Below are 26,833 nucleotides of genomic sequence, written 5' to 3' on the forward strand. Positions count from 1 at the left end.
TTACACTATTGGCGTACAATGGGCGGCCATTTTGTCCGGCAGTTTTGGTCCGATTTTCACGAAATTTGAACTCAACTATCATTAGGGTGTAACGCTGATATACTAAAACGTTTGTTTAAAGCGGATAAAAATTGTGACCTCTATAGGGACCACAAGATAAAAACGTGGTTTTTTTGTACAATCAGGGGCCATAATTTAAAAAGTTATGATCCGATATGCGCAAATATAGAAAGGAAACAAGATATTTGGGTTATAAACATGCATTCCAAGTTTCATCAAAATCAGTTGAAAATTGTGACCTCTAGAGGGTCCACAACCTTGATATACCATATTTTACACTATTTGCGTACAATGGGCGGCCATTTTGTTCGGCAGTTTTGGTCCGAACTCAACTATCATTAGGATGTAACGGTGATATACTAAAACTTTTGTTTAAAGCAGATAAAAATTGTGACCTCTAGAGGGACCACAAGCTAAAAACGCTTTTTTTCGTACAATCACGGGCCATAATTCAGCAAGTTACGATCCGATATGCGCAAATATCGAAAGGAAACAAGATATTTGGGTTATAAACATGCATTTCAAGTTTCATCAAATTCGGATCAAAATTGTGACCTCTAGAGTGTCAACAAGCTAAAAACGTGATTTTTCGTACAATCAGGGGCCATAATCCATGAAGTTATGGTCCGATACATGCCAATATCAAAAGGAACCAAGATCTTTGGGAGATAGACCTATATTTCAAGTTTCCTTAAAATGTGATAAAAATTGTGACCTGTAGATTGTCCACAAACAAATTGTGGACGGTCGGACGGACAGGGACGACAACAATATATGTCCACATGAAAATGTGGGCGTATAAAAAGTGATAGACCATCAAAATGAGAGGAAAGGTCAATATTAGAGTCATGATTAATAAAATGCTCTATTTATAGCCCAGCACCTTTCTATTAGCAGTAAAAATAATGATGTTTCAGATTACATTAATAGGGGACTATTATTATATGATACTAGCCTGGACAAAAATAGCATAAATTTATACTGTCTCAAAGGTCATACAGAGTAATCTGTATGTACTATGATTAGTTTAAAGAATGAATGACCTTTTCTGTGCATTGGAATTAAGCAGAATGCATCGGTAACTGGTGGATTGAGACAACATTTCCCATAAATCATTGCGTGAACTTTATATATACAGTCATTGACCTAATTTGTCCCTGTAGTCAAAGTGGAAAAAATTTGGGCTGGAACCATAAGGACATTATTCAGTAAGGATACGATAGCTGTGAATATAAAGCCAGCATGCCATTTCAATGCTTCAAACGTAAAAACAGACACACCAATATACAAAAACACAAAATTTTCAGCCAAGAAGTTGGCCAATTCAAATAACTGAAATTAAAAAATATATTTATAAATTGTATATAACCAAGTTTAAGCATTCAATAATAATAATGAGAGATATATTCCTTTGAGGTCCACCCTCCTTCCACTTTAGGCTTTCATCGCCGTCAGGGTATCCGGACCCCCTTCCATTTGAATCCAGTTCCACATGATGTTGGGTATTGAAAAACAATAAACGAATAGTTTATGTGATGAAAACATTTTCATTTTGATATTTTGGCGTCTGATGGTCACAGTTTTTGTTTTTCCATTTGTTTGCTTGCTAAAGATGTCCTGTCAAACATCGTGCACATCTGATTATTATTACCCAGTAAAATTAAAATGTAGTACATGTATTTGATATGTCATATGTTTTTAGGTTCAATTCCAGTTTCTGTGATTTAGCAAAGTGACCTCCATTTACCACAGATACACGCCAAAATGAGCCCGGGCAGAGAGACCCCCCACCCCTGGGAATAACTATGTTTCAGTATTTGTCTTACAGAAACAACCAATTAGATTTTATAATTTGACCATTTAGCTTCATCAATGCATAAATTACAAGGCAGAAATTTTTCGTATAAAAGAATCGGAGGTTCTTAATTATTTTCACTGTCAGAGTCATTTTTGTTATATATTACTTCTGTATAGTTAAAATTTGATGTTTAGTTACCTGTTTTGTCCTTTGCTTTGACTCCAAAGATAAATTATTGTATGTATAATGAGCTTGGGTTATACCACAGAATAACACTGCAACAATACCTAAAATAACAATCACATATTCATTACAGAAAATATCTTGGCTTCATATTTTTATTTGAATAGGGCACATTTCCAAAACTGTATTAGAGTACATTATTAAAAGGAGTGATCTGAGTTATATTTCAGTTAATCAAACAGGGTAATTTTGTGTGGAAAACTCTAATAGCCTGTTCAGATACATGTACGCAATTTAAAATCCCCGCTGAGCAGGTAATTTCTGGCAAATAAACCAGTTCAAAAAGCTGTACCGGTCTTCGAGAAGGCTTTTCTTAAAAACTGTATTATCTCTGTCATCTGAACATGTCAGAGCAAAATCACCAGCTCCAGTTTGCTTTGGGCATGTGTAGTAAGCTTTCTTCATGGCAAAATGACGACATGTGCCCATGCATAATTAACTCTAAGCTTTAACCAACAATGTCAAAATAGTTAAACAGGTTTAGATTATAGTACGTGTGAATGCAACTCTATCCTGTCTGTATATCTTTTAGTGAAATTCTGTGGTACTTTTTTGTAGAAATACAATTCAATTTCTATGTATATAGTTATCAATTACTCCCCAAATTCCACGCCATCCCCAACTGCCTGGATAGCCAAATATCTACACGAGTGATCATCACAATTTATAATGGAACTATATATATACTTTAACGGCAGCTATGGACTCACATAATATGGAATCTGTCAACTTTAAGTGGAAATTGAAAGTTTACATTCTTTTGGAAAAGTATTACTGAGTTTCAAATAGCTTGAATAGGAAACATAACATTTTCTTTTCTGTTCCCCTCTGGATCTTTTGGGCTTGGGGTATTTGAATATTATCTCCAGTAGGATATTGTTTGGATTTATGCCTTGTACATAATTACATATGTACTTTCTTACCAGTGAGGAGCCACAGTGGCTCAGTGAAAGCGTTGGCTAGCTAACACGGAGGTCCAGTGTTCAATCCCAGTGTCGACCAAGGAAATTCATCAGGAATTTCGAGGAAATTCATCAGGAATTTCGAGGAAATTCATCAGGAATTTCCGGCGTGGTTCTCCCTTGTCACTGGTACAGGATGGATGGCCTGACAGAAAACTGATGTCCCGTGTACACATTGGAGTGCACATAGAAGAACCCTTGGCAGTTGGAATTCAATATAAGAGTAGACCGTAGCACTGTGTCCGGGCAAAATTTCACCTATAGCGAGAGAGAGAGAAATGGGGTTTAACGTCAACTTGACACAAACTAGGTCATTTCATTGCGCGTAGGGGTCTTTAGCAGTGGGAGGAAACCGGAGGACCCGGAGAAAACCCACGAGATGGACAGGCGACCCTACTCCTTGTCACGTACAACCGGGGAATCAAAACCCTGCAAGTTGACTCAATGACAGACCATATGATACAGCGCGCGAGTGCTAACCCCCCTTCACCCATAGCATTGTATGGCGTATGCCCGTCTTCATTAGCCCAGTCGGAGCCCAACAGTAGGACATTTAACCCCATTTCATTTTTTTTTTCTTACCAGTGAAACTAGCAGCTTCAGCAGCTTGAAATGTGCTGTATGACATGAGAAAGAATAGAGCTGTTTCTAACAATGGAAAATCACGAATCTTTGTAAATTTAGTAATCTGTACATACGGTTAAAAAAAATATTAATGGAATAAATGGTAGAAACTTAAGCAATGAAACAGGTATAATGATCTGTTGCATACAAGAACTTAACAGATTAGGAGTGTGGCTTACAGATAAGTCACTTGATCCCACTAAATACAATTTTATAAAGATAGGTTGCCAGGCAACGAAACATACGCCCACAGCAGCTAAATCGTCCGGGCAGTCAACAAGAGTTGTCGCATATTTTTATTTTTTTCGGTAATGAAACATTTATAATACACTAAAATCTGATTAAGAGCAACAACTCATGAAGTAATTATCAGAAAACCATTAGAATTTGTTTGGTTTTTATAAAGTTCTGCCACATGCTAACATTTTGTATACAAAACTTTTAATATCATGGACTTAGATGTTCAAGTCATAAAAATTCATTGAAAATCAATATACTTGTTCGTCTCAAGATCTTAAACTCTGCGTATCAATTTGAAGTCAATCGGATGATAACTTTAGCCTTTAGAGCGTCACAAAGTGATCAAGGGCCATAACTTTGGCAGTAATTATCGGAAATCGTTGAAAATCAATAGGATTCTTCGTCTCATGACCTTAAACACTGTGTATAAATTAAAGGTCAATCAGATATTAACTTTGACCTCTAGAGCGTCCACAAGATTTGTCAAAGTGAGCAAGGGCCAATAACTCTGGCAGTAATTATCGGAAATCGCTGAAAATCAATAGGATTCTTGTCTCATGACCTTAAACACTGTGTATAAATTTAAGGTCAATCGGATATTAACTTTGGCCTCTAGAGCGTCCACAAGAGTTTTCAAAGTGATCAAGTGCCATAACTCTGGCAGTAATTATCGGAAATCGCTGAAAATCAATGTGGGCGTATAAAAACTATTATATACATAGAGGATATTTGTCGTTTTAGAGTGAATAACATATTTTATTTCATCGACAAGCAAAAAAACTTATATTTTCACGAATGCATAGCATGAGTGAAAATGTAAACGTTTTCTTGCTTAGAGATGAAATAAAATATGTTATTCATGACAAAACGACAAATGTTCTATTTATTTTATGATTTTACAATCATTTTAGGTAAAAACAACATGGACTACTTTGTCCGCTTCTAGCCAGTGGAATAACACTTTTATTTCACTGATAAAACGCGGTATTCCACTACTGATCATAAAATAAAATCAGATACTTTTTCTACATTGATATCTATGTACCTGAATGAGGGTTTTTTCCCTTTAATTGGTATGTCAATAGGAAACCATAAGCAAATCAAACACTTAACGCTTGATACAATCTGATTAAAACACAGATCCTATTTCATTTCGTTTTTATAGTTCAAAATTTTGTTTTACTTGTCTTTACTACACTTGGATCTGGAAGAGTTGTTATTTAACTCGTGTTCTGAATGGTGTCAGGGATAAGCCAATGAAACGGTCTGTTACAGCGAGCTTTAGGCGTGTTTTTCACGGAACTGTGGGTAATCCACCAGTAACATCAATGCTGATTGGTTAATCAAATGTCTGACGTCATAGGGTCATTAGTCGGTCTTTTGACCCCTGACGTGACCTATCGCTATAACTTGTCAGATCTTCATGTAGTGTAGGCCATCGAAAGTATAAAAAAACGAAACGAAATATAGATCTGTATTTTAATCAGATTGCGCTTGATTATAATCTAGTATAATTTTATGGACACCTTTTTGCATATGAATGCATATTTCAACAATGATTGTATCAATTTACTTCCTTTTTAAAAGTTAAACAAAGAATTCAAAATCATTAAGTCCCTTTAGATATATTTTAGATATAAGGACTGTAGCTTCAGCACACAGGTCAGTCTAATCTGACATTACCTTGAAGAAACTGTTCTCAAAATAAAATGTTTTAAATGATTTACTTTCCTTGTTGACATTTATTACTAACCATTACATATCCAGACAATCCTAATTGCCACTCTTTATCAATATTAATATCTTGCTAGTTCCAATTTAAATATATCCATACAGACAGTCCATTATAACATAAAACATAGGCTATGCAAAATAATCTCCTTAGCGCCGCAGGTTTTCAATTGAGAGAGGAGATTTTTATATTAAATGATCACAAGAAACCATCATCTCTATTATGATCGTAAAGAATATCAAATGTGAAAGTCAATTTAAAATTTCCAAGTTTACTCCCTCAAGCGATTTACAAAAGGATACCAAAGCAGTAATACAACCCATTAAAGATCCCATTGCAAAAGCTCCAGTAAATATTGCAGCAAAGTTGCCCAGTGCACCAAAAAAAGCTTTTGAATCAAAGCTACCTGCAGACAATTCTCCATATTTTTCCACAGACCTATAAATAAATTTTTACACATTATTTGTAAATGAGTATAATTTAAAGATTTCCATCCATATTATGAATGTTTTTTTTTGTAGAATATCATTTGATGCTTTTAATTAACAATTAAGAAACACTGTAGAAAACCAATAAACATTTCCTTTAGTGAAATTTAACAAAAATAAGACTGAAAAATTAGATACCAGCTTTGCCTCAATGTCTGTGAAAATATATGAGCAGTGTCATTTAAAAATCAAAAGAGAAACAAAGATAGTGGTTTAAAATAGAAAGGAATGTTAACTTTAGATGACCATAACTGCATTAGGATTCTTGAATATTGGGCCTTAAAAGTTTGATCAGAATTATTCCTGACCAATAGTGAGTCAGACATAAATATACCTAAATCCTGCACAGTGCACAGTTTTAGACCAATAGGTCAAACCTTATCTCCAAGTATTAATGTTAAATGGATAAAAGCAATATAATTTACCCTGATAAGACAATGGCTACAGCATCATTTAATACACTTTCACCAAATACTAGAGCATATAGATCTACATCCACATTTAGATCATTAAATATAGCCAGTATAGTTACTGAAATATAACAAAACATAATAATATAGCCAGTATAGTTATAGAAATATAACAAAACAATAATATAACCAGCATAGTCACTGAAATACAAGAAAATTTAAACATACTATTTTGTATAAATAAAGATTTGTAATCAATCTAGCTAAACAAATTGCTTAACTTCATTCCATCGGTTTATTGGCTATATGAAAGGTCAGGTCAAATGAAGACAAACTTAATGTTAGCAATATTAGACTATAATGTGGTAATATAGCAAGGCAACATGACATACAAACAACTATCAACAATGCCTTGGTTGTCAAAGCCATAATTAAAATTGTTCAGAATAGTGCTGTTCTATTGAATATAGTGACGGTAATTACTGAATATCAATTAATTAATGTAAAAATGTGGAAAAGAATTTCAATTAGGTTAATGACCACTTCAGTTGTTTGAGCCTAACTGATGTACAAGCAGAGTCTCCTTTTTGTTGTAAAGTTTGACAGATATTTACTGGTGAGAGTGAGAGAGAGAGAGAGAGAAATGGGGTTTAACGTCCACTCAACACAAACTAGTTCATTTCGGGACTAACATATGGTTTAATTTTATTTCAATAATTCGCTTGCGCGTAGGGGTCTTTAGCAGTGGGAGGAAACCTGAGGACCCGGAGAAAACCCACGAGGTTGGACAGGCGACCCTACTCCTTGCCACGTACAACCGGGGATTCATATTTACTGGTACATTATAAGAATATTTACCTGGATCAGTAGCTGATATTATGGCACCAAAGAAAAAACAATCATTGAGAGAGAAATCTATTGACATTAATCTAGTTAATCCAAACATTATACCACTGAAAAATAATATTAGGAAACATATTATGGTATTATTATGAATACCAGTAACACAAAAATTCATTTATTCTCTTCCATCTAATTAGCTAGTGAGGAAAATAAAAAATTAGATAGATTATTCATTTTGTAAGTTATTTAAAATTTACCATACATTATTTTATTGTTACAATGTCTTTTAAAATACATCATTCTAAATTTTACAAGCATCCATTCTGTAATAGGGTGTAGGAGCATGAATGAATACATTTCTGTTAAAAATACACTTACATCTATCATACTTCCATATAGATATATTTTTTTTTTGATAGAACAGATGGCCTCATTATATAAATATATGCTTAAAGGAAATATCTTATGGCTTTATAAATTCATTTTGTCACCAGGATAAATTTGCATAATTTAACTACCGGTATGTAAAATACACACAAGAAAAACACAGCATTGTGACAGAACGACAGAACATAATTTAAACTTACCCAACAGCAAAACATGATATAGTTGTACCAATAAAAGCATAGGACATAATTGCCCCTAAATTTTTAAAGAAATGTCTCTGAAATAAAAAGAAATACTTTTATAAGAATTGGGACTCATGATATCTCATCTGGGGGACAAAATAACTGTTTAAAAATGCAAAATTGTGAAATCTATTGCAGGCTTAAAGAAGCAATCCCAGATATATTTTATTGAATTAAAGTAGTTGATATGGGTGGAAGAATCTTGCAACCCTTCATCCTAGTCCTGTCCATTATCTGAAGCTCTGTGATATTTTTCTCAGAGAAATATAAACCTTCAGTTTCCTTGTGAGGTTGGATATATGTCCCTAAATTTCATATTCCATATTCTGGGAAAACCGACTCTTCCCCCTTTAGACATTGGTCTCCTGTAATTTAATTAGAGCCAATTCACTGAGTCCCTAAATTTCATATTCCATATTCTGGGAAAACCGACTCTTCCCCTTTAGACATTGATCACCTGTAATTTGATTAGAGCCAATTCATTGAGTCTAAGTTTTTCTAACAATATGATTGGTGGGATATCAATCTTTGGCCTTACAAAATCTTCTTCAAATGCCAAAAATACATATAGGTAGACACTAATTAATGGCCATAGAGCGAGATAAAACAATTATTTATGTAATTATATAGATAAAACAATTATTTATGTAATTATATATTTACCCTTTTCATGCTATAGCCAGCTTCAAATATAATAATCGGTAACATCACATTAAAAAATAATTCTGGATCAAATGTCACCTAAAATTGAAAGATTTAATACACAAGTTTGTACAAATTTGTAACAGAAATGTAGAATATAATTATTATAGAATTACAATTAAACTGCTCTGAGTGCAAGCATAAAATATGAAATTACAGTCGTTTATATTAAGTTATAAAATTGGTAAGAATTAACTAAATTGAACTCTTAAAACAAGGAGAAATCCATACAAAGCAATAACCATCAAGCGGTTGCCATGGAAGATACACTTACATTTCGCAAGAGATGGACAGAGAACAAGTTGTACAATCAGAGTCTATAATACAGGAAGCTACAATATGATATACACTAATATCGAAAGGAACCAAGAACTTTGGCATATAAACAAATATTCTAAATTTCACCAAAATCGGATAACAAGAGATGGACAGAGACCAAGCTTTAAAATTTATCGTACAATCAGGGACATAATCAAGAAAGTTACGATCCGATATCGGACAAAAATTGTGACCTCTGGAGTGTCCACAAGCTAAAAACACGCTTTTTCATACATTCAGTGGCCATAATCCACGAAGTTACGGTCCGATACATTCTAATATCAAAAGGAACAAAGATCTTTTGGAGATAAACCCATATTTCAAGTTTTGTCAAAATCGGATAAAAATTGTGACCTGTAGATTGTCAACGAACATCAGACAAACAGGGGCAATTTGGGCATATAAAAAGGTTGTAAGGCAATGAAACATCAAGCATCCAGCAACTAAGTCATTCCAGCGTTTACTCAGTACTCTCTGGATTGAAATAAGTACAGTAACCTAAATGTATAATCTTTTAGTGGCATTTAGCGATAGAGGAACACATTAAACACAACACAATTTTTATGTGTACCGTTGATGAACAATAAATCAGTCTGTGATAACTGTTAAACTACTTCTGCAATAATGCTCTAAATCGATAGGGATCAATTTAAACCTGATACTAAATAGGCCTGAATATTTGATGTTTGAGTACAAACAAGAGACTGTGGACGGACGAACAGGCAAGGGTTGTCTAGCTGTCAGACATGCATTAACAAGATATAAAGAATCCATACATGTGTCAATATATCAATTATATCTTCTTAAGTACAATTTACCACCAGTATTATCAGAACATGCATCATTTGTTGTATAGAACAATGTACAAAATAAATATATAGAGAAGTCATACTGAAGAAGTAATAGAATGGATATTTGTAAAAAAAAAACTTATGAAGAGTAAGATTAGAACCACCAAATCAACAAACCAACCAAATTTGGTACACAAATCCATTTAAAGAATTTAGAAAAGAAGACGCAAATGTGTGAAAATGTCTACATTCGTCACTGCTTTAGTTTAAGTTTCATCATTTGCCCTGCATCTATGTTGTCAAGCAACTTTATCTTAACAAAACAGAATAAGGACTACCATGTTGACACTTATCGCTTTAAGACTTGAAGTTGTCCCACCCCAATCTAAAAAGACCAATTTAAACAAAACTGAATATTCACGACCCAAGCAACATACCTTCCAAATTTAGTAGAAATCCATTTAGAAGTTGCGAATGAGAAGTCGGATGAAGGGATAGACTGACAACAGACAGAGGTGTTGTGTGTGACATAAACCATTTGTGATAAACTATACAAGAGGACATGTCTTAAATAACCCACAATATACTCCCATGCCTACCATACATTTAAATTAAACAGACTGCATTCCAAGGTCTGTTCACTTCAACAATGTTAAAGTAAGTGATCCTTAATAACACAAAATTTTCTTAAAAGAAGACAGCCAAAAAGTTTTTTTTCCAATAATTGATAAGTGCATAATATAAAAAATAATGTGAAGAATATGCCATTAGTTATTATAGCATCATTCCAATGCTATTAAAATTTATAAAATAAATCTATGCAAAAGAAAAAACTCAATAAACCAAACGTTGTCCCAATATTCCATATATATGATTTTAATATATCTATACAGACTAGCTACCGGTACCTCTTTTTGTATAGATATCTTCACGATAGTTTCCTCAAGTAGCTGATTCATAAAAATAGTATACTACATTGTAAATCAACTAGTTATAACTTTTATTATCATTTACACACAACTAAAATATTCCAGGCATATTGAATAAAGTACAAAAATATTGGAACATTGAATTCTTTTATAAATCTTCTCATCTTTACCTGAAACTAAACTACCAGTAATTATATTAATTTAAATGGTTTAAATGAATAATTCCAGTACCTACAATAGTAATATTTCTCTGTTAAGAGGGAAAAAAATGAAAAACCGACATGCACCAAAATATATGGCTACTTCACTACAAAAAACACGAATTCAACATAGATCATAACAAATCTAAAGATAGGTTGCCAGGCAACGAAACATACGCCCACAGCAGCTAAATCGTCCGGGCAGTGAACAAGAGTTGTCGCATATTTTTACTTTTGTCGGTAATGAAACATTTATAATACACTAAAATCTGATTAAGAGTAACAACTCATTAAGTAATTATCAGAAAATCATTAAAAGTTGTTTGGCCCATGCTAACGTTTAGTATACAAAACATTTAATATCATGGATTTAGCTGTTCAAGTTATCAAAAATCATTGAAAATCAATAATATACTATTCAAAAAAAGTAGGGGATATTTGATTTTGGGGGCATAATACTAAAATATGCAAATGACTACGAAAAAAGTCACTATAGAACCTAACAGAAGAAACATTTCCAGTTACATGTGACGCCCAAACGCACCAATAGCCACCGCATGGAATGCAGGTGATGCTTGGGATCATCATGGGGGTCCAACCCAAGATTTGCACGACTCTGACTTTGAATGTTACAGTCATTGTGGCATTGAATTCCAGGGGGGAAACATCAGTTTAATTGTTTTAGTGACCAGAAAACAAATTTTGATATGCGTCGGCTTACCCAAAATGAAAGGTTACGTGCCCTTGGCATGCTACAGATCGGCACAACATAGGCGGTTGTGGCGCGGACGATGAATGTTTCTCAGTCTGTCATAAGCAGGCTATGGTCCAGATACCGTGATACACAATCTGTACAGGACAGACCACGCTCAGGTCGACCAAAGGCGACAACTCAAGTCCAGGATCGATTTATCCGTACCTTGGCCTTGAGAAATCGTGTCATCACAGCAAATCAGATCAGCGCTCGTCTTCAAACAGACACTGGTGTGAGAGTGAGTGGCCAGACGATTCGGAATCGACTGCATAGGGGTCACCTTCGCGCCCGACGTCCTCGCATGATCCCTTGTTTGAGAGATCATCACATTCAGGCAAGACGTCGTTGGTGTAGGGATCGTCAACACTGGGATAATCGACGCTGGAGCAATGTGATGTTTTCAGATGAGTCAAGGTTCACTGTTGATTTTTTGGACAGACGTAGAAGGGTGTGGCGTCGTCGAAACGAGCGCTTCCAAGACGTTAACGTCATCAGACATGATCGATTTGGGGGTGGTTCTGTTATGGTGTGGGGAGGCATCACTGTTGCTGGAAGAACGGCTTTACATGTTGTTGCAGGGCGTGTTACAGGCCAGTACTACCGGGACAACATCTTGGCAGTCCATGTTGTGCCGTTCGCACGACGTTATGGCCGCCGTTTCATCTTTCAGGATGACAACGCAAGATGTCACAGGGCCAGGATCGTTACAGGTTACCTCCAACAACAGAACATCACCACATTACCTTGGCCAGCACTGAGTCCCGACCTCTCCCCCATCGAGCATGTCTGGGACATGCTTGGACAGAGGTTACGTCAACGTCAACAGCGTCTTGCCAATGTCCAAGAACTTGCTGCTGCGTTGCAACAGGAATGGGACAATCTGGACCAAAATGACCTTAGACGTCTCATTAGGAGTATGCCACGTCGGATCAATGCTTGTTTGGCAAACAGAGGAGGATTTACCCGTTACTGACTTGGTTGTGATGCTGTGGTAACTTTGCTGTTTGACCCCGGGTATCATTTTACCCTTATGATGGTCAGTCTGTGCCTTACTTAGTCTAACGATCATTTGGAATAAATCGATGAATGTGAACTTCATTTCATTTTGTCATTTGTTTCTTCGTCAGTTTCATTAGGTGACTTTAATAACACTTAAAAATCAAATATCCCCTACTTTTTTTGAATAGTATATACTTGTACATCTCAAGACCTTAAACTCTGTGTATCAATCTAAAGTCAATCGAAACGATTATATATAGGCGTAAACACGGTGAATAAATATAAAATCAATCAGATTTTAAAGTGATCAAGGGCTTTTGATGACCTTAAACACTGTGTAGAAATTTACAAGTCAATTGGATATCAACTTTAACCTCTACAGCGTCCACAAGATTTTTCAAAGTGATCAAGGGCCATCACTCTGGCAGTAATTATCGGAAAAAGGTAAAAATAAATAGGCTTCTTTGTCCCATGACCTTAAACACTGTGTATAAATTTAAAGTCAATCGGGTATTAACTTTAGCTTTTGGACGGACAGGGGCGACGACAATATACCACCACATTTCAATGTGGGCGTATAACAAAAAAGAAAGTTTGTTTGTTTGCTATAGGAAACCAAAAGATAGAAATTATCAATTTTAAAATAACTTAACTTCCTAACAACCATTATTTTTACAAGACATTTAATGTTACTATTTATTTTGTTTTTGGTGCAGTATTAAATGATGAAATTCCCTATTAATGATTGTCTTATAAAAGCTAGTATTCTATATAAATTTCAACATAAATAAGATAAAGTAATGAACAAATTTCAGAAAAGAATCCATATAATCGATGTGCCCTAAATCTCAAAAAGGGGAACTACCAGTACTCTTGTTTTGAATCATTTCTGCTTGTGTATGTTGTCTATCTATACATATAATTTATATTTCTAACATCTACACTAAAACTATAAATAATTAAACATTTTTCATAATTCAATACTTACAGTTCTCTCCAAAAGTCCATCAGGTTCAGTTGAGTATACTTTTCCTATTAGATTATATTTAATAGTTTCATTTGTGGTGTCATTAAAATTTGGTAAAGACAGAAAAAGTGTCTCAGGTGGAGAATTGGCGTAGAATGTACCATTGATGAGTGCAGCCTTAGCATAATCTGGCTTTTTACCAAGTGGACCAGCATATCTTATAATTGCTCCAACTATCAGACCTGAAAAAAATATAACTGAAACTGTAGCCAAAATCAAGAATAGGACAATTGTATATGCATTGCTGACGAGGTAACATTGTGACCAGTAAGTTGGTGACAGTACAGACTTTTTGGGTAGGACCAGCAATGTTTGACAATGAACATTATGGTCCATGGTTAAACCTTTTCAGCAACAAGTAAAATTATACTTAAAAGTAATTAGAAATGAAAACAAGTAATTAACTACTGCTAATCTGTAAAATGTCTTCCACAGCATGAATATACATGTACATGTAGGGTCAAAATTAACAAAAAGCCTATTTTACTATTACTACAGTAAAAAAAATTAATTAATGAGACATAATAAATATGTATTGGTTTACATAGAACATGATCACTTATTCATTTGAACAAGCTGAAGCTAGCAGCTTGTGAATCTAAATATACATGTTATCTTTATCATTTATCCATGTACAACAGCTTCTAGTGTTTTAAATGCATAAAATTTGAAGATGTGATGAATATTATGGTGTGATTGTACAGACTGATAAATCTTATTGTGGTAGTTATGTTGAAACAAGACAAAATGGTAGTTAACAGAGAGGATATTGATTAGAACTGGTGACATAGCATGTAGTCCAGCACACAGATTATAATAAACTATGCTACCGATTCTACTTGAATTAATAATGATAGTCAGATATAATATTGGCATACAAATACCAAATAATATTACTAGTACAATATGCCAAATCTAATGGAACATTTTCTATCATTTTGTTGAGCTTTCATTTTATTGGTGAAATTATTTAACATGATTATTTTGTCTTAATACTTGTGTACAAACTGATCCTATCTTTTAGAAATATGATGCAATTTAAATAAGAAGACCTCTTCAGCATGATAACGTTGAGAGAATACTTTTCGAAAGTTGCCCAAATAAATAAGTAGCTGTTTTCCCATAACATATGTATGTGTTATAGTATATTGATCTACCAAGTTACTAAATGCCTCTAAAAGATTTCTTCAATATATGTTCAAATAAAATGTTGAAATGTGTTTCTCTCTTCTATTAAACCAGCTTGTTACAATTTTATTTCCATATCAGCAGTTTGTGGAAGTCAGTATGCTTGTTTTGATTGTGTTTTCGACAAATTATCAACTCTTGAAAGCCTGATAATATAAACAGAGGGCCAATAATCACTTAGATTATACCAGTGCTTGTACTTCAATAGTGTCCAAGACAATTACGATTACAATTCACGCTTTAACCCCATAGAAAGAGATCTGAACTTTAGAGGTCATATCATTTTAAGGAATGGATTGATCGATTTTAATCATTTTGGATCAATACATGTATGTCTTTTGGGAAGACTACTTTCTACTGCTTATAGTCTGATGGTCTATATTTTCCTTATATTGTTATATGAACCGGTAGTTGATTTTTAAGCCTGGAGACTCACATTACACGCAAAACCAGCTTATCAGTTTTGAAACCCATTATCAAGAGGTTATAGTTAATTATGCAGTACCGGTATGTAAACTTCATTAAAAGTCAGAAAATGTGCAATCCCAAAGTTATCTGAATCCAGCTATTTTAAGCCGGCCTGTTCATACTGCAACAATAAGCCAGAATAGAAACCAGGTTTAATTAAAAAAACTTATTAACTTAAGCCTATCTAAAAGGCAAATACCAATAGTTTCGAAGTCTACCGGTAGGCCTTTTATATGTTTACAATTATATACAAATTTTATTCATTTTATTAGATATCAATTAATCCTTTATTAAACTACAAAGTACAAACACATAGACTTTGAAAAGAAGAAAAGAAATTTATTCATTGATATTATCAATTAATCCTTTATTAAACAGCAAAGTACAAACATATAGACTTTGAAACAAAGCAAAAATAACAATCAATTTTTTTCAAAACAAATGTTCAACAAAACCATTAACCATGCCACCATACAAGCAATAAATACTTTCACATGACAGCTTAAATATCATACAAAATTTATTCGCTTACATTATATAATTTATTAAATGACAGAATTTTGTTGAATAGACTTTGAAATGAAAAACATTTGATTTGCTAATCTATTTTTCTGGAACAACGCTTCAGCAAAATCATTAACAAGCAATTATACCTTCACATGATACTATGATAGCTTAAACATTGTTGACAAATTGTCCAAAAACAAATCCACCGGGGAATATGAGTAACAGAAGATTCCAGACTGAATATTTCTGACATTATACAATGGGCTATAACACAGCATATATAGGTCTATATAGCATGTAAGCTGATACAATGTAAAGTATTAATTCTAATTCTTTTCTCTTGGTGCAATGTTTAAATTTAAATAATCAACCTGTTTAATTAATCTATATTAATAAGTAAATTAATTGATTATATACCGGTCTTCATTAGCTTGGTTGGCGAAGAAATGTAGCATGTTAAACCCCATTTCATTTATTGATTATGGTGATAAAATCTTCAACCGTTATGATTATAATTATATGTTACATAAAATATAAGACTGCCGATTCCTTTCAATTGAACGCTGACGACCGCTGATTGATCTCAAAATACAACATACACGTATTAACAAAATTCAGAGTAAGTCTTCATCTCACTAATGTAAAAAAACATAATATCAATTTCAAATAAATGTAGTCTGCACTCTGCAGAGTGTTCACAAGAAATTGTGGACGACAGACCGATGGGGGAGACAACAATATATATGACCACATTACAATGTTGGTGTATAAAAACATAAAGAAAACACCAAATCCAGGGAGAAAAATTCATATGAACCCACTGAGGCAGGGCCCACAAGTCTAGTGGAGGTGTCCCCAATACAATAAAAGGACCCCATAGTCCAAGAAAAGGGGCGTGTTTGTTTAATGGGGGTTTATTCATGTTTGGTGCACTTACTATTAAATCGCATAATCTAATTAGAATCCTCCATCATTAATGAAACTACTATTTTGGCACAAGAAATGCTTAGAAAGCCGTATCAGTAATGAGGTCAGGAAAGCTGTGACAATTAAATGTAGGGTTTGAATAAGCTTCTTATTTTCTTTTTAAAATGTGAGTTTCATCTTGGCTTTGTCATATGGAAATGTCAGATGCTTCTAGTACTATCAAGATATCCATAACATGGAGGTTAATGTCCTACTTTTCTTCACCAAATTTTGTCTGGGCAGCGGGGCTATGACCAATTCCATGTGCACAGCTCATTTTTTTGTCCCATCCAAATACCTAGACACTTGCCAGGCCCGCCGTTCTGCACCACTGACAACTGGAAAACTCACCTGAAAATTCTGAGGAACTTCCAAGCCCAACATCAGGATCTCGGAGATGAGTCGACGGAACAAAATGGCACATCATATAACACATTGCCTTTCTTCAATAATCCAGAAGAGCAGAATGTTAAACCCAATTTCATTTGTTTTTCGCTAGATGTGGGAAACGAAATCATCAGTTCCAGTTTGCATCTACATGTAAATCAACAGGAAAGAACTGTAAATCTCAGGACCCTCGAAACCCTGTGACTGGGGCCCTTTGGAAAGCCACTACCGCCAATTCTTGGCACACGTAGTGATCCTCAGCCCTTTTTGTAAAATTCCCTTTTGTAAAATCATGCAATTTTCAATAATAAGGGCTAATATACAAGAAAGACGTAATGCAATTGGTCTAAACAGTGGTCATCTTGTGAATGGAGATAGTTGACGTCATAAAAAATTATACTCCTACATTATGAGAAATTCGATAACGAGTTGGCAATAAAAGGTTGAATTTCGGTAGATCATCAGCCTCAGAAGTGTTTCAAGAAACAATCCAAGGAATAATTCAAGATATCCCTGGTACAAAGAATATCTCAGATGATATAATAGTTTTTGGTGCAACCAAAATTGATCACGACAGAGCATTAGAGGCAACATTTAAAGCACTTGAAGAAGCTGGTTTAACTCTGAACAAGAAGAAATGTGAATTTCACCAAACCAAGATATCGTTCTTTGGAGTTATTTTCTCGGGAAATGGAACGTCTCCCGATCCCGAGAAAGTCAAAGCCATCAGAGAGACAAGACAACCAGAAACAGTAAAGGACCTAAGAAGTTTTCTGGGTATGACCAGTTATTGCTCAAGATTTATCAAAGATTATGCAACAATTAGCGAGCCTCTGCGAAGATTGACACACAAGAACGTCGAATGGAAATGGTCAGAAGACCAAGATGCTGCTTTCGACAAACTCAAAGAAAAACTTTCTGAAGAAACTGTAATTGCTTACTTCGATCCAAGGAAGAAGACAGAATTAATAGTTGATGCAAGTCCTGTAGGACTAGCCGCAATTTTGACACAAGACAGTAAAGTTATCGCTTATGCAAGCCGAGCTTTATCTCATGTAGAATCCAGATACAGTCAAACTGAACGTGAAGCACTTAGTGTTGTATGGGGATGTGAGCATTTTGATACTTACCTCCGTGGTTCCCCTCACTTCTTAATCATCACCGACCATAAGCCGCTGGAACGTATCTGGCAGAAATCAAAACCACCTCTAAGAATAGAAAGGTGGGGACTTTGTCTACTTTCATATAAATTTACCATAATCTACAAGCCTGGAACAGAAAATATAGCAGATTACATGTCAAGACATCCAGTTGATGGTAGCTCAAAACAAGGAGCATTAGCAGATGAATATGTCAACTTTCTTGCCGAGTCTGCAGTACCAAAGGCGATGACGTTAGATGAAGTAAAACAAGAAACTGCGAAGGACCAGACTATTTTGAAAGCCATTGAATTTGCAAGGAATGGTAAATGGTACCTTGCTAAGGACTTGAATACTAATGATGGAATCAACTTAGAAGAGCTGAACGCCCTAAAATCGGTTAAAGACGAATTAGTTGTCCACCAAGACAATATACTGCTTCGAGAAGGAAGAATAGTTCTACAAAAATCATTACGAGAAAAAGCAGTCGAACTTGCCCATGAAGGTCACCAGGGTATGACAAGAACGAAATCATTTATACGATCAAAAATATGGTTCCCGGACGTTAACCAACTAGTGGAAGAGAAAATTTCGAAATGCATTGCTTGTCAAGCAACAACAGGGACTCGAGATCGTAAACATAAAGAACCTCTCAAGATGAGTGATCTACCAGACAAACCATGGTCAAACCTGAGGGCTGATTTTTGTGGACCTCTGCCAAGTGGTGATTATTTGTTTGTAGTAATTGGTGAATACACAAGGTATCCTGTGGTGGAGATAATGAAATCTACTTCGGCGAATGCAACTATTCCTGTTTTGGACAAAATTCTGAGCACGTTCGGAATTCCTAAAATTATCAAAACTGATAATGGTAGTCCGTTCAACAGTTACCAGTTCGAGAAATATGCTGAAAACATCGGTTTTAGGCACAGAAGGATAACTCCCTGTTGGCCTAGAGCAAACGCACAAGCAGAAGCTTTTAACAAACCATTAATGAAAATAGTACGAGCAGCTATAATTGAAAAGCGTAATTGAAAACAAGAAGTGTGTAGATTTTTACGCCAATACAGAGCAACACCACATAGCTCTACAGGTTTTACACCACATCGATTATTATTCGGAAGAGAGCCGAATACTAAGCTCCCTTCTGTAACAGAACCTCGATACAATACAATTATCGATGAGATTGTTAGAAACAATGACAGCCAAGCAAAATACAATATGAAATGAAGACAAGAGCCGATGACTTGGTAAAAGCTAAACCAAGTGACTTGAAGACTGGAGATACAGTAATGCTGAAAAGCGAAGAAAAAGGAAAATTAGTTCCTACGTATCAGCCAGAGACGTATGATATCATAAAACGTAAAGGAAGCATGATAACTGCGCAAAACGGGAAGAAGAAAATAACTAGAAACTCCTCAAGATTTAAGAAAGTGAGATTTAACATTCCTGTCGAAGAAAAGGAAGATCTGGAATTGGAACCAAATAATAACTTACCGTTATACCTACCTAAAACACCCACTAAACCGGTTCCAATACCGACGGAGAAGTCAACAGATAAAATAATTGCGTCTAATACACCAATAAAGTTACGAACAAGTCATCGGACAAGAAATAAACCGTCTTACCTAAAAGACTACAGATGTGATTAAAATGCACAAGTGTTGTATAGGGCATAATAATCCCTTTGTGCATTAGACCTATATAAGGTCAGAAATGTGTTAATATGTGTTAAACTAGAAATGTTATGTTGGTGTATGTGTGAACTAGGGCACAATAATCCCTGCATATGCAGTTCCTACAACCGAACATGCCATAAATCAAAGACTAAAACCACTACAAGACTTTAAAACTGTTCCATGAACCATTTAGTATTATATTTTATGTTTAGATACTTCACGGTATAGTGCTTGTAGTCTTTTCATTTTATTTAGGGAGGGATGTAATATCCTCATATATATTCATATTCAAGCACTGTTCCTTTAAATATCTATAAATAACTCACATGACCTATCACATGATCTGTTGTACACTCTAGGCCTAGTGGTCACAAGAGTAGGGGCATCCATATTGTTTTACCATTCAATAAAGCACATGTTCAACAATAAAGCCTTGTCTATTGATCTATAGACCATAATGAGCCAATAGGCCATTACACCGGTAACAATAAACTAATTAACAAATTAAAAGACGGAAGCCATTCAAAGACACGGTGATATGGTGTTAAACACTATATATCAAACACTATGACAAACGCATGGATGCGACGATAAAGCATCACTCGGTACACTTAATTAAATATTATCTCCATATCCATAACATAACCAATGCTGTGTGCAAAAGTCAATCAACATATTTTCATATTTGTGGACGACATAACTAGACTTTTCATGTGGACGAGTTTGCTTATGGAGAATTTAACTGGCATTCTGTTTTGTTACATCATTTGTAAATGTATACCAGTATGGCTGTATGCAGTGAAAATAAAGTAATACATCGATTCATCATTCCTATCTAACAGAGAGAGAGAGATGGGGTTTAACGTCCACTCAACACAAACTAGGTCATTTTGGGACTAACATATGTTCAATTTTATTTCAATAATTCGTTTGCACGTAGCGGAGGACCCGGAGAAAACCCATGTGGTTGGGCAGGCAACCCAACTCCTTCAGTCCTTGTCATGTACAACCGGGGAATCGAAACCATGTCAGTTGACTCAATGACATTGACAGATCTTATGATACAGCACGCACACGTTAACCATTCGGCCATCCAACGGCCAAGGTTTATGTTTGTGCAAATGTAATACTAATAATAGTCCCTATTCTGAGTCCCAAATGACGCGAGTCCCAAATGACATGTAATCTTCTGAATTGGGTTTTAATATCTCATGGGTGAAAAAATACACCGTTTACAAAGTCTACATTCATTTACCCAACACTGTATTGTAATTGTTGATACTTACCATAAATCATTGATAAACCAGTTTCGTGTACAAAACGGAACCGTCGATATTTGAAAAACCAAATTGTCAATATTGTAAGTAACAGTAGGGCCAACAACATAAGTATTGTCAAACTGTCCGTTTTATGATGTTTGGAGACATTCTGTTCCTCTTTCACATCTATCGATGGTTTTAGATTCTCTGGTTTAACGTCAGCTAAACATAGCATTGCCAAATTAATTAGTACACACACAACAATAACATATTTTTTACATAAATTAGCCATGTTCAGAGTTTATAGTAAACAGCAATACATTTGATATAGGGGCCGTTTCCAGAAAACTCCCACTAAGACAGAGGAATATAAACGTGATGTGCCACTAAAAATATTTTTGAGTGACACTCGGTCACAAGATAACATTCGGAACCCTTCGTTTTTATTTGAAAAAATGAAGGCCGTGAGCGAAACAGTAACCTCAGGCACACAGACGGAGCTAACTGTAGCCCAGACAGACAACCTTTAAGTTTAGTATGTGTAAACCTATGTGCCATTTTAAATCTGAATTCCGTCGATATAATATCAACATTTAGCCTTCTGCCATTTTAAATCTGGTTTCCGTCGATATAATATCAACATTTAGACTGAGATTTTTTTAAGTCTTACTCTTAGTCTTAGTAAATAAACCGAAACAAATTGATCCACAGTTAATTTTCGTTCCACTATCCTTGTCGAGATCTAATCTATCAATCAATATTAACTTTTTATTCGCTGCCAAAAAATTCTTAAACAATTTTGAAATTATTTGAAAAATAAATAAAGCATTTTAAAAGACAAATTAGTAACACGCAAGCATAAAATGTGTTAAAAGTTACAGTTTGCATTGATCGCTATTGAAACTGGATAATTTTTACAATTTTATCCGTGGCTGTTGAAAGAAGGCTGCCGTCGAATAAAAATGGTAAAGTTTAACTCAATTGAAAAAGAAAACAGTGCATCATGCTTAAAAACTGGAGTCTTCTCCCTTTATCCATTGTTTGAAAAGTGAATCACAGAGTAAATTTTACTCTGTGAGTGAATTACTGTGAACGACAATTAGGCCTAGTATGTCATTGGTGAAGAGGAAAAGACTTAGGCCTACCAGATATAAATAATTGTCAGGCTGATAAAAAAAAAAAAAAGTACGGAAGCACCGTAATACGAAGAGAAAATTGGGTACGGGTGTGACTTTTCACCGCCGCATCCTTATCCCCATTGGAATCGAAATAAAACTTTAAAAGGCGTTTTTATCGACCACTGATTAGCCAAAGTAATTTCCATTCAATCAAATTTTCATCTTTAACGTCCGTCTAATTCAAATTATTTACCCTGATCACCTCTATACAAATCGATTTGGCAAGTCGTTAAAACACTTTTATGAAATTGGTTTTGGCCTGATCGTTTTTCTGCAACACCGAGATAGGCCTAATCATGAAGATAGGCCCACGCCTGCCATCTAGACCTATATTATATATAGGTCCCACCCGTAACCCATCCAAACGCGGATTCTCCTTGTCCGGCCATACACCATTGTCACGACGAGTCGAAAATCGAGAGAGAGAGAGGGAGAGGGTTTAACGTCCACTCGACACAAACTAGGTCATTTCGGGACTAACATATGGTTTAATTTTATTTCAATAATTCGCTTGCGCGTAGGGATCGTTAGCAGTGGGAGGAAACCGGAGGACCTGGAGAAAACTCACGAGGTTGGACAGGCGACCCTACTCCTTGTCACGTACGTACAACCGGGGATTCGAAAACACGCCAGTTGACTCAATGACAGGGCTTATACAGCGCGCACGTGCTAACCATTCGGCCAACCCCCCCCCCCCCCCGAGAAACTACATTGTACAAACCCGGAATCGAACCTCCTGGTTAGTGAGCCGCGGTGATTACATCAACTGTGTAGTTGAAAAAGTCCCGAAGTTCGAGCCCACTATAAAAAACGTCATATCTCGGCCCTGCGTGTCTGGGGATAAGATGGTACTAATAGTATAGTCTTTCTGGAAGATGCCGATCACATCGGAATTCGCAAAGCAAACCTGTCAATTTTTTCTTCAAAACAACGATTAGTTGTTGTTATTTATTAAATTCCTGTCATACCCAACTACAATTAGGCATATAATTCTACCGGACACGGCTACAAATCATCTCTTTTAAATCAAAGCGTTAAAAGCTTTTGCTACGCCCGACATTTTAAGACCGGTGAGGTCTGGCACCATGAAAGCGGAGCTACATGTAATTAGCCACTCAAAATGCGCAACATAGACAAAGGGAAAAGTAGGTTAAAAACATCGCTTGATGCAGCCAAGCGAAAATGGTGTCCTAATAGTATAAATGATCTTATTTTAAGATGTTAAATGTGTACATGTCAATAAGAAATTAAATTTGCTAGTTGAAATTAAAGACTTCCAATCGTAGCTAAAAAGACATCCATCTGAGACGCTGCAGTTGAAAATTCGAATAATGAAAACATTTTTAAGAGAATTTTTGTATTTCTCTCAACGTTTCTAGCTATTTTATTTTAATTTGGCCTTCTATATAGACATTCAAAACTCAACGGGAAATAGAACAATAGTCCCTGGAAATTGAAATTTAGTTATTTGTTTGTGTCACACCCACGAATTTCAGGAATCAGACGTCTTCTGTGCAAATGATCATTTATTACAGCTACAAACTATTATCGATGTGTAATTTATGATTCCTTAAAAAAAATTCCACATCCGTGTAAATATGTATGTATATCATTTTTGAAAAGAAAAGTCATTGTAATTTAGTTTAATAGACCGGGGGCCCAGCGGGTCAACCTAGCTGAAAAGTGTACCAATTTTCTCCTATATGGTATCAATGTATGTATATCTGGTATCATCAGAATGTAAGTCTGCCGGATTTCTGGTGGTGGGTGTGGTATTCCACGCCCTGAATGCCATGACCCCCAACTAGGCTAGATTAGCTCAAAAGTGTACCAAATGAAAATCGTACAGCAGTGTACCGTACATCTTCAGGTATTACAAAAACACTCTGACAGACATGTCTAGTGGTGGGGTACCCCTGACAGAGCTACATGTATGTAATTGCCAGACATTTGTAGTGGTGGAGTATCCCTGACAAGAGTTATCTAATATTTAGACCAAAGCTAGGCTGATTAGCTGAAATCTGTACCACCTAAAACAGCTTTGGAGTTGTTCAGTACCACCACAGGAGTCATGAATGACCACTGCCAGACAGTTTGTGCGGTGGGTCACCCCAACAGACATTAGATAACTCTTGTCAGGGATACTCCATCACTACAAATGTCTGGCAATTACATAGCTCTGTCAGGGGTTCACCACCACTAGAAATGTCTGTCAGAGTGTTTTTGTAATACCCGAAGATATACGGTACATTGCTGTGCGATTTTCATGTGGTACACTTTTGAGTTAATCTAGACTAGTTGAGGGGCATGGCATTTAGGGCGTGGAATACCACACCCGCCACCAGAAACCCGGCAGACTTACATTCTGATGATACCAGATATACATACATTGATACCATATAGGAGACCATTGGTACACTTTTCAGCTAGGTTAACCCCCTGGGCTCCCGCTCTATTAAATGACCCAACGTTTCACCAGCCGCGAGATTTAGATTCAACGAATTCCACGGAGATATACGAAACACACTACGCCTGGGGGGGGGGGGGGATTAATTTTTTCAACAAAATCCTACACTAAGTAGCGAAAATTTTTCGGGTAGGCTATCAACATTATTTAACGGAAAGTGAAATGCTGCTTAACAGTGTGATTGCTTGATAAGAAATTCAGGTCGGTAATACTGATGTGTGGGATTTCGGTTGCAAGCAAGATATCATCGTTGAATCGTTGCATGTTTATAACCTAAGGCTAGGCCAAAACCATCCCTTAGCAAAAAGTCCTACAGAATAGCAGTGTAGAATTCTACAGAAAATCTATAGAGTTTTTTGGGGGGCGTGTCCCATGTTCTATAGGATAAAATTCTATAGTATTCTACAGAATTTTGGGGGCCTGTAGGAAATAACGGCCCCAAATATTCTACAGTTTCTGTAGCGCACATCCTATAGTTTTTCCTACAGATTTATGGCAAAATTTCTGTAGGAAAATACTATAGTATTCTATAGGTTTTTTATTGCACTTTCTGTAGGAAATTCTACAGTTATGTATAGGAATGAATACTGTAGTATTCTAGCTGTAGTTTGGAAATTGGGCCACTATAGTTTTCTGTAGGAATGGGTACTATAGAATTCTATAGACTTTTTTTATTAAATCTTATTTTGGGAATAAATATAGTTGGCCAATGATTTCTTCTAAATTGATAAGCTTATTTTTCTCTCATGGATTCTTCTAAATTGATAAGCTCATTTTTTCTCTCATGGATTAATCTGAATTCTGTTGATGATTCACCAGCCGGAACCATGAAAAGTTCTTTTCTTGGTAAAACTGAAATATAGGGAAAAGAATAGGTAATAAAGTTAAATAAATAACAAAATCACATAAATCTTATCTAATTAAAGTAATTTAATATTATTGTTAAGAAAAGTAATAAAGTATACTTATCTTTCTATCTTTAATCGACTCTGTGAAAAAACACCACCATTCTCTTCAGTTTCTTGTTAATACTAAAGTTGTAATACACTGAATTTTTTAATTTTAAATTCAGCCAATGGCCAAACAGATTTCAAGAGAGTACATTGGCTGTTAATTATAATTTGTCGACAGGTATTCACGGTTGACAGAATCTGAGTACAGAATCTGCTATAGTTATTAAAATTTAAATAAACTGTGTCTTTATTTCATTGACTTCTGAAGAATAATTAATTATCTGATATTTTTGTTGTAAACATCTACATTTACTGGCATTTTTTGGAGGGTGGGGTGGGGAATTCCTTTGAGTGTCAACATCGTATAACTATTTCATTCATATTATATACACTATTTTATACTTTATATTTTATTTTTCGTGGTAAGCTTATTTTAGTTTGTCATTTGGTATCACAATAAATTAAGGAAAACTGCATCCAGGACAATTATGTTGGAAAAGTTTACATTATTCACACAAGTGAATCACTAAATTCTATTGTAAACTATAGTATGAATAAAAGACATCGCCAATTTATGAAATCTGTAGTATAGAACATTGTTTCTATAATATTATGTAGGAAACTATAGTAGGCTATTTGTTAAAATGGTTTAAGTACAGTATACATATAAATTCTTAGTTTTCAACAGAATGTCATAGACAACTATAGGAATATACTACTGACTTGAGACAATAAGTTAGTTCTATACAAAACTATAGTTTTTACCACCAAATCTATAGGAATCACAGCTGACATGAGAATGCAAGTTAGTTCTATAGCAAACTATCACAAAGGCTATAGAAAACTGAAGGATTACTCAACTGACTCGAGGATACAAGTTAGTTCTACAGAAA

At 35.1% G+C, this 26,833-nt stretch overlaps 1 protein-coding gene across 11 annotated transcripts in view; it reads right to left on the bottom strand.

The window, feature by feature from the left end:
* The window catches only part of LOC126816170 (sodium/hydrogen exchanger 9), a 59,186-nt gene extending 37,456 nt beyond the window's left edge, over positions 1-21,730 (bottom strand). For all 11 annotated transcript variants that reach the window (XR_007678253.1, XM_050542473.1, XM_050542436.1 and 8 more), the window contains exons 1-10: positions 21,370-21,730; positions 13,711-13,931; positions 8,693-8,770; positions 7,988-8,064; positions 7,416-7,510; positions 6,573-6,678; positions 5,962-6,097; positions 3,646-3,751; positions 2,057-2,145; positions 1,279-1,392 (exon numbers count right to left, since the gene is read on the bottom strand). Coding sequence is in view for 10 of the 11 variants with exons in the window: in XM_050542473.1 (XP_050398430.1) it covers positions 1,279-1,392; positions 2,057-2,145; positions 3,646-3,751; positions 5,962-6,097; positions 6,573-6,678; positions 7,416-7,510; positions 7,988-8,064; positions 8,693-8,770; positions 13,711-13,931; positions 21,370-21,634 (1,287 nt within the window). In the remaining variant the exon portion in view is untranslated. The remainder of the gene's footprint in view (positions 1-1,278; positions 1,393-2,056; positions 2,146-3,645; positions 3,752-5,961; positions 6,098-6,572; positions 6,679-7,415; positions 7,511-7,987; positions 8,065-8,692; positions 8,771-13,710; positions 13,932-21,369) is intronic.
* Positions 21,731-26,833: the final 5,103 nt, after the last annotated feature.

This window comes from Patella vulgata, chromosome 1, assembly GCF_932274485.2.
Source record: "Patella vulgata chromosome 1, xgPatVulg1.2, whole genome shotgun sequence".
Lineage (NCBI taxonomy): Eukaryota > Metazoa > Mollusca > Gastropoda > Patellidae > Patella > Patella vulgata.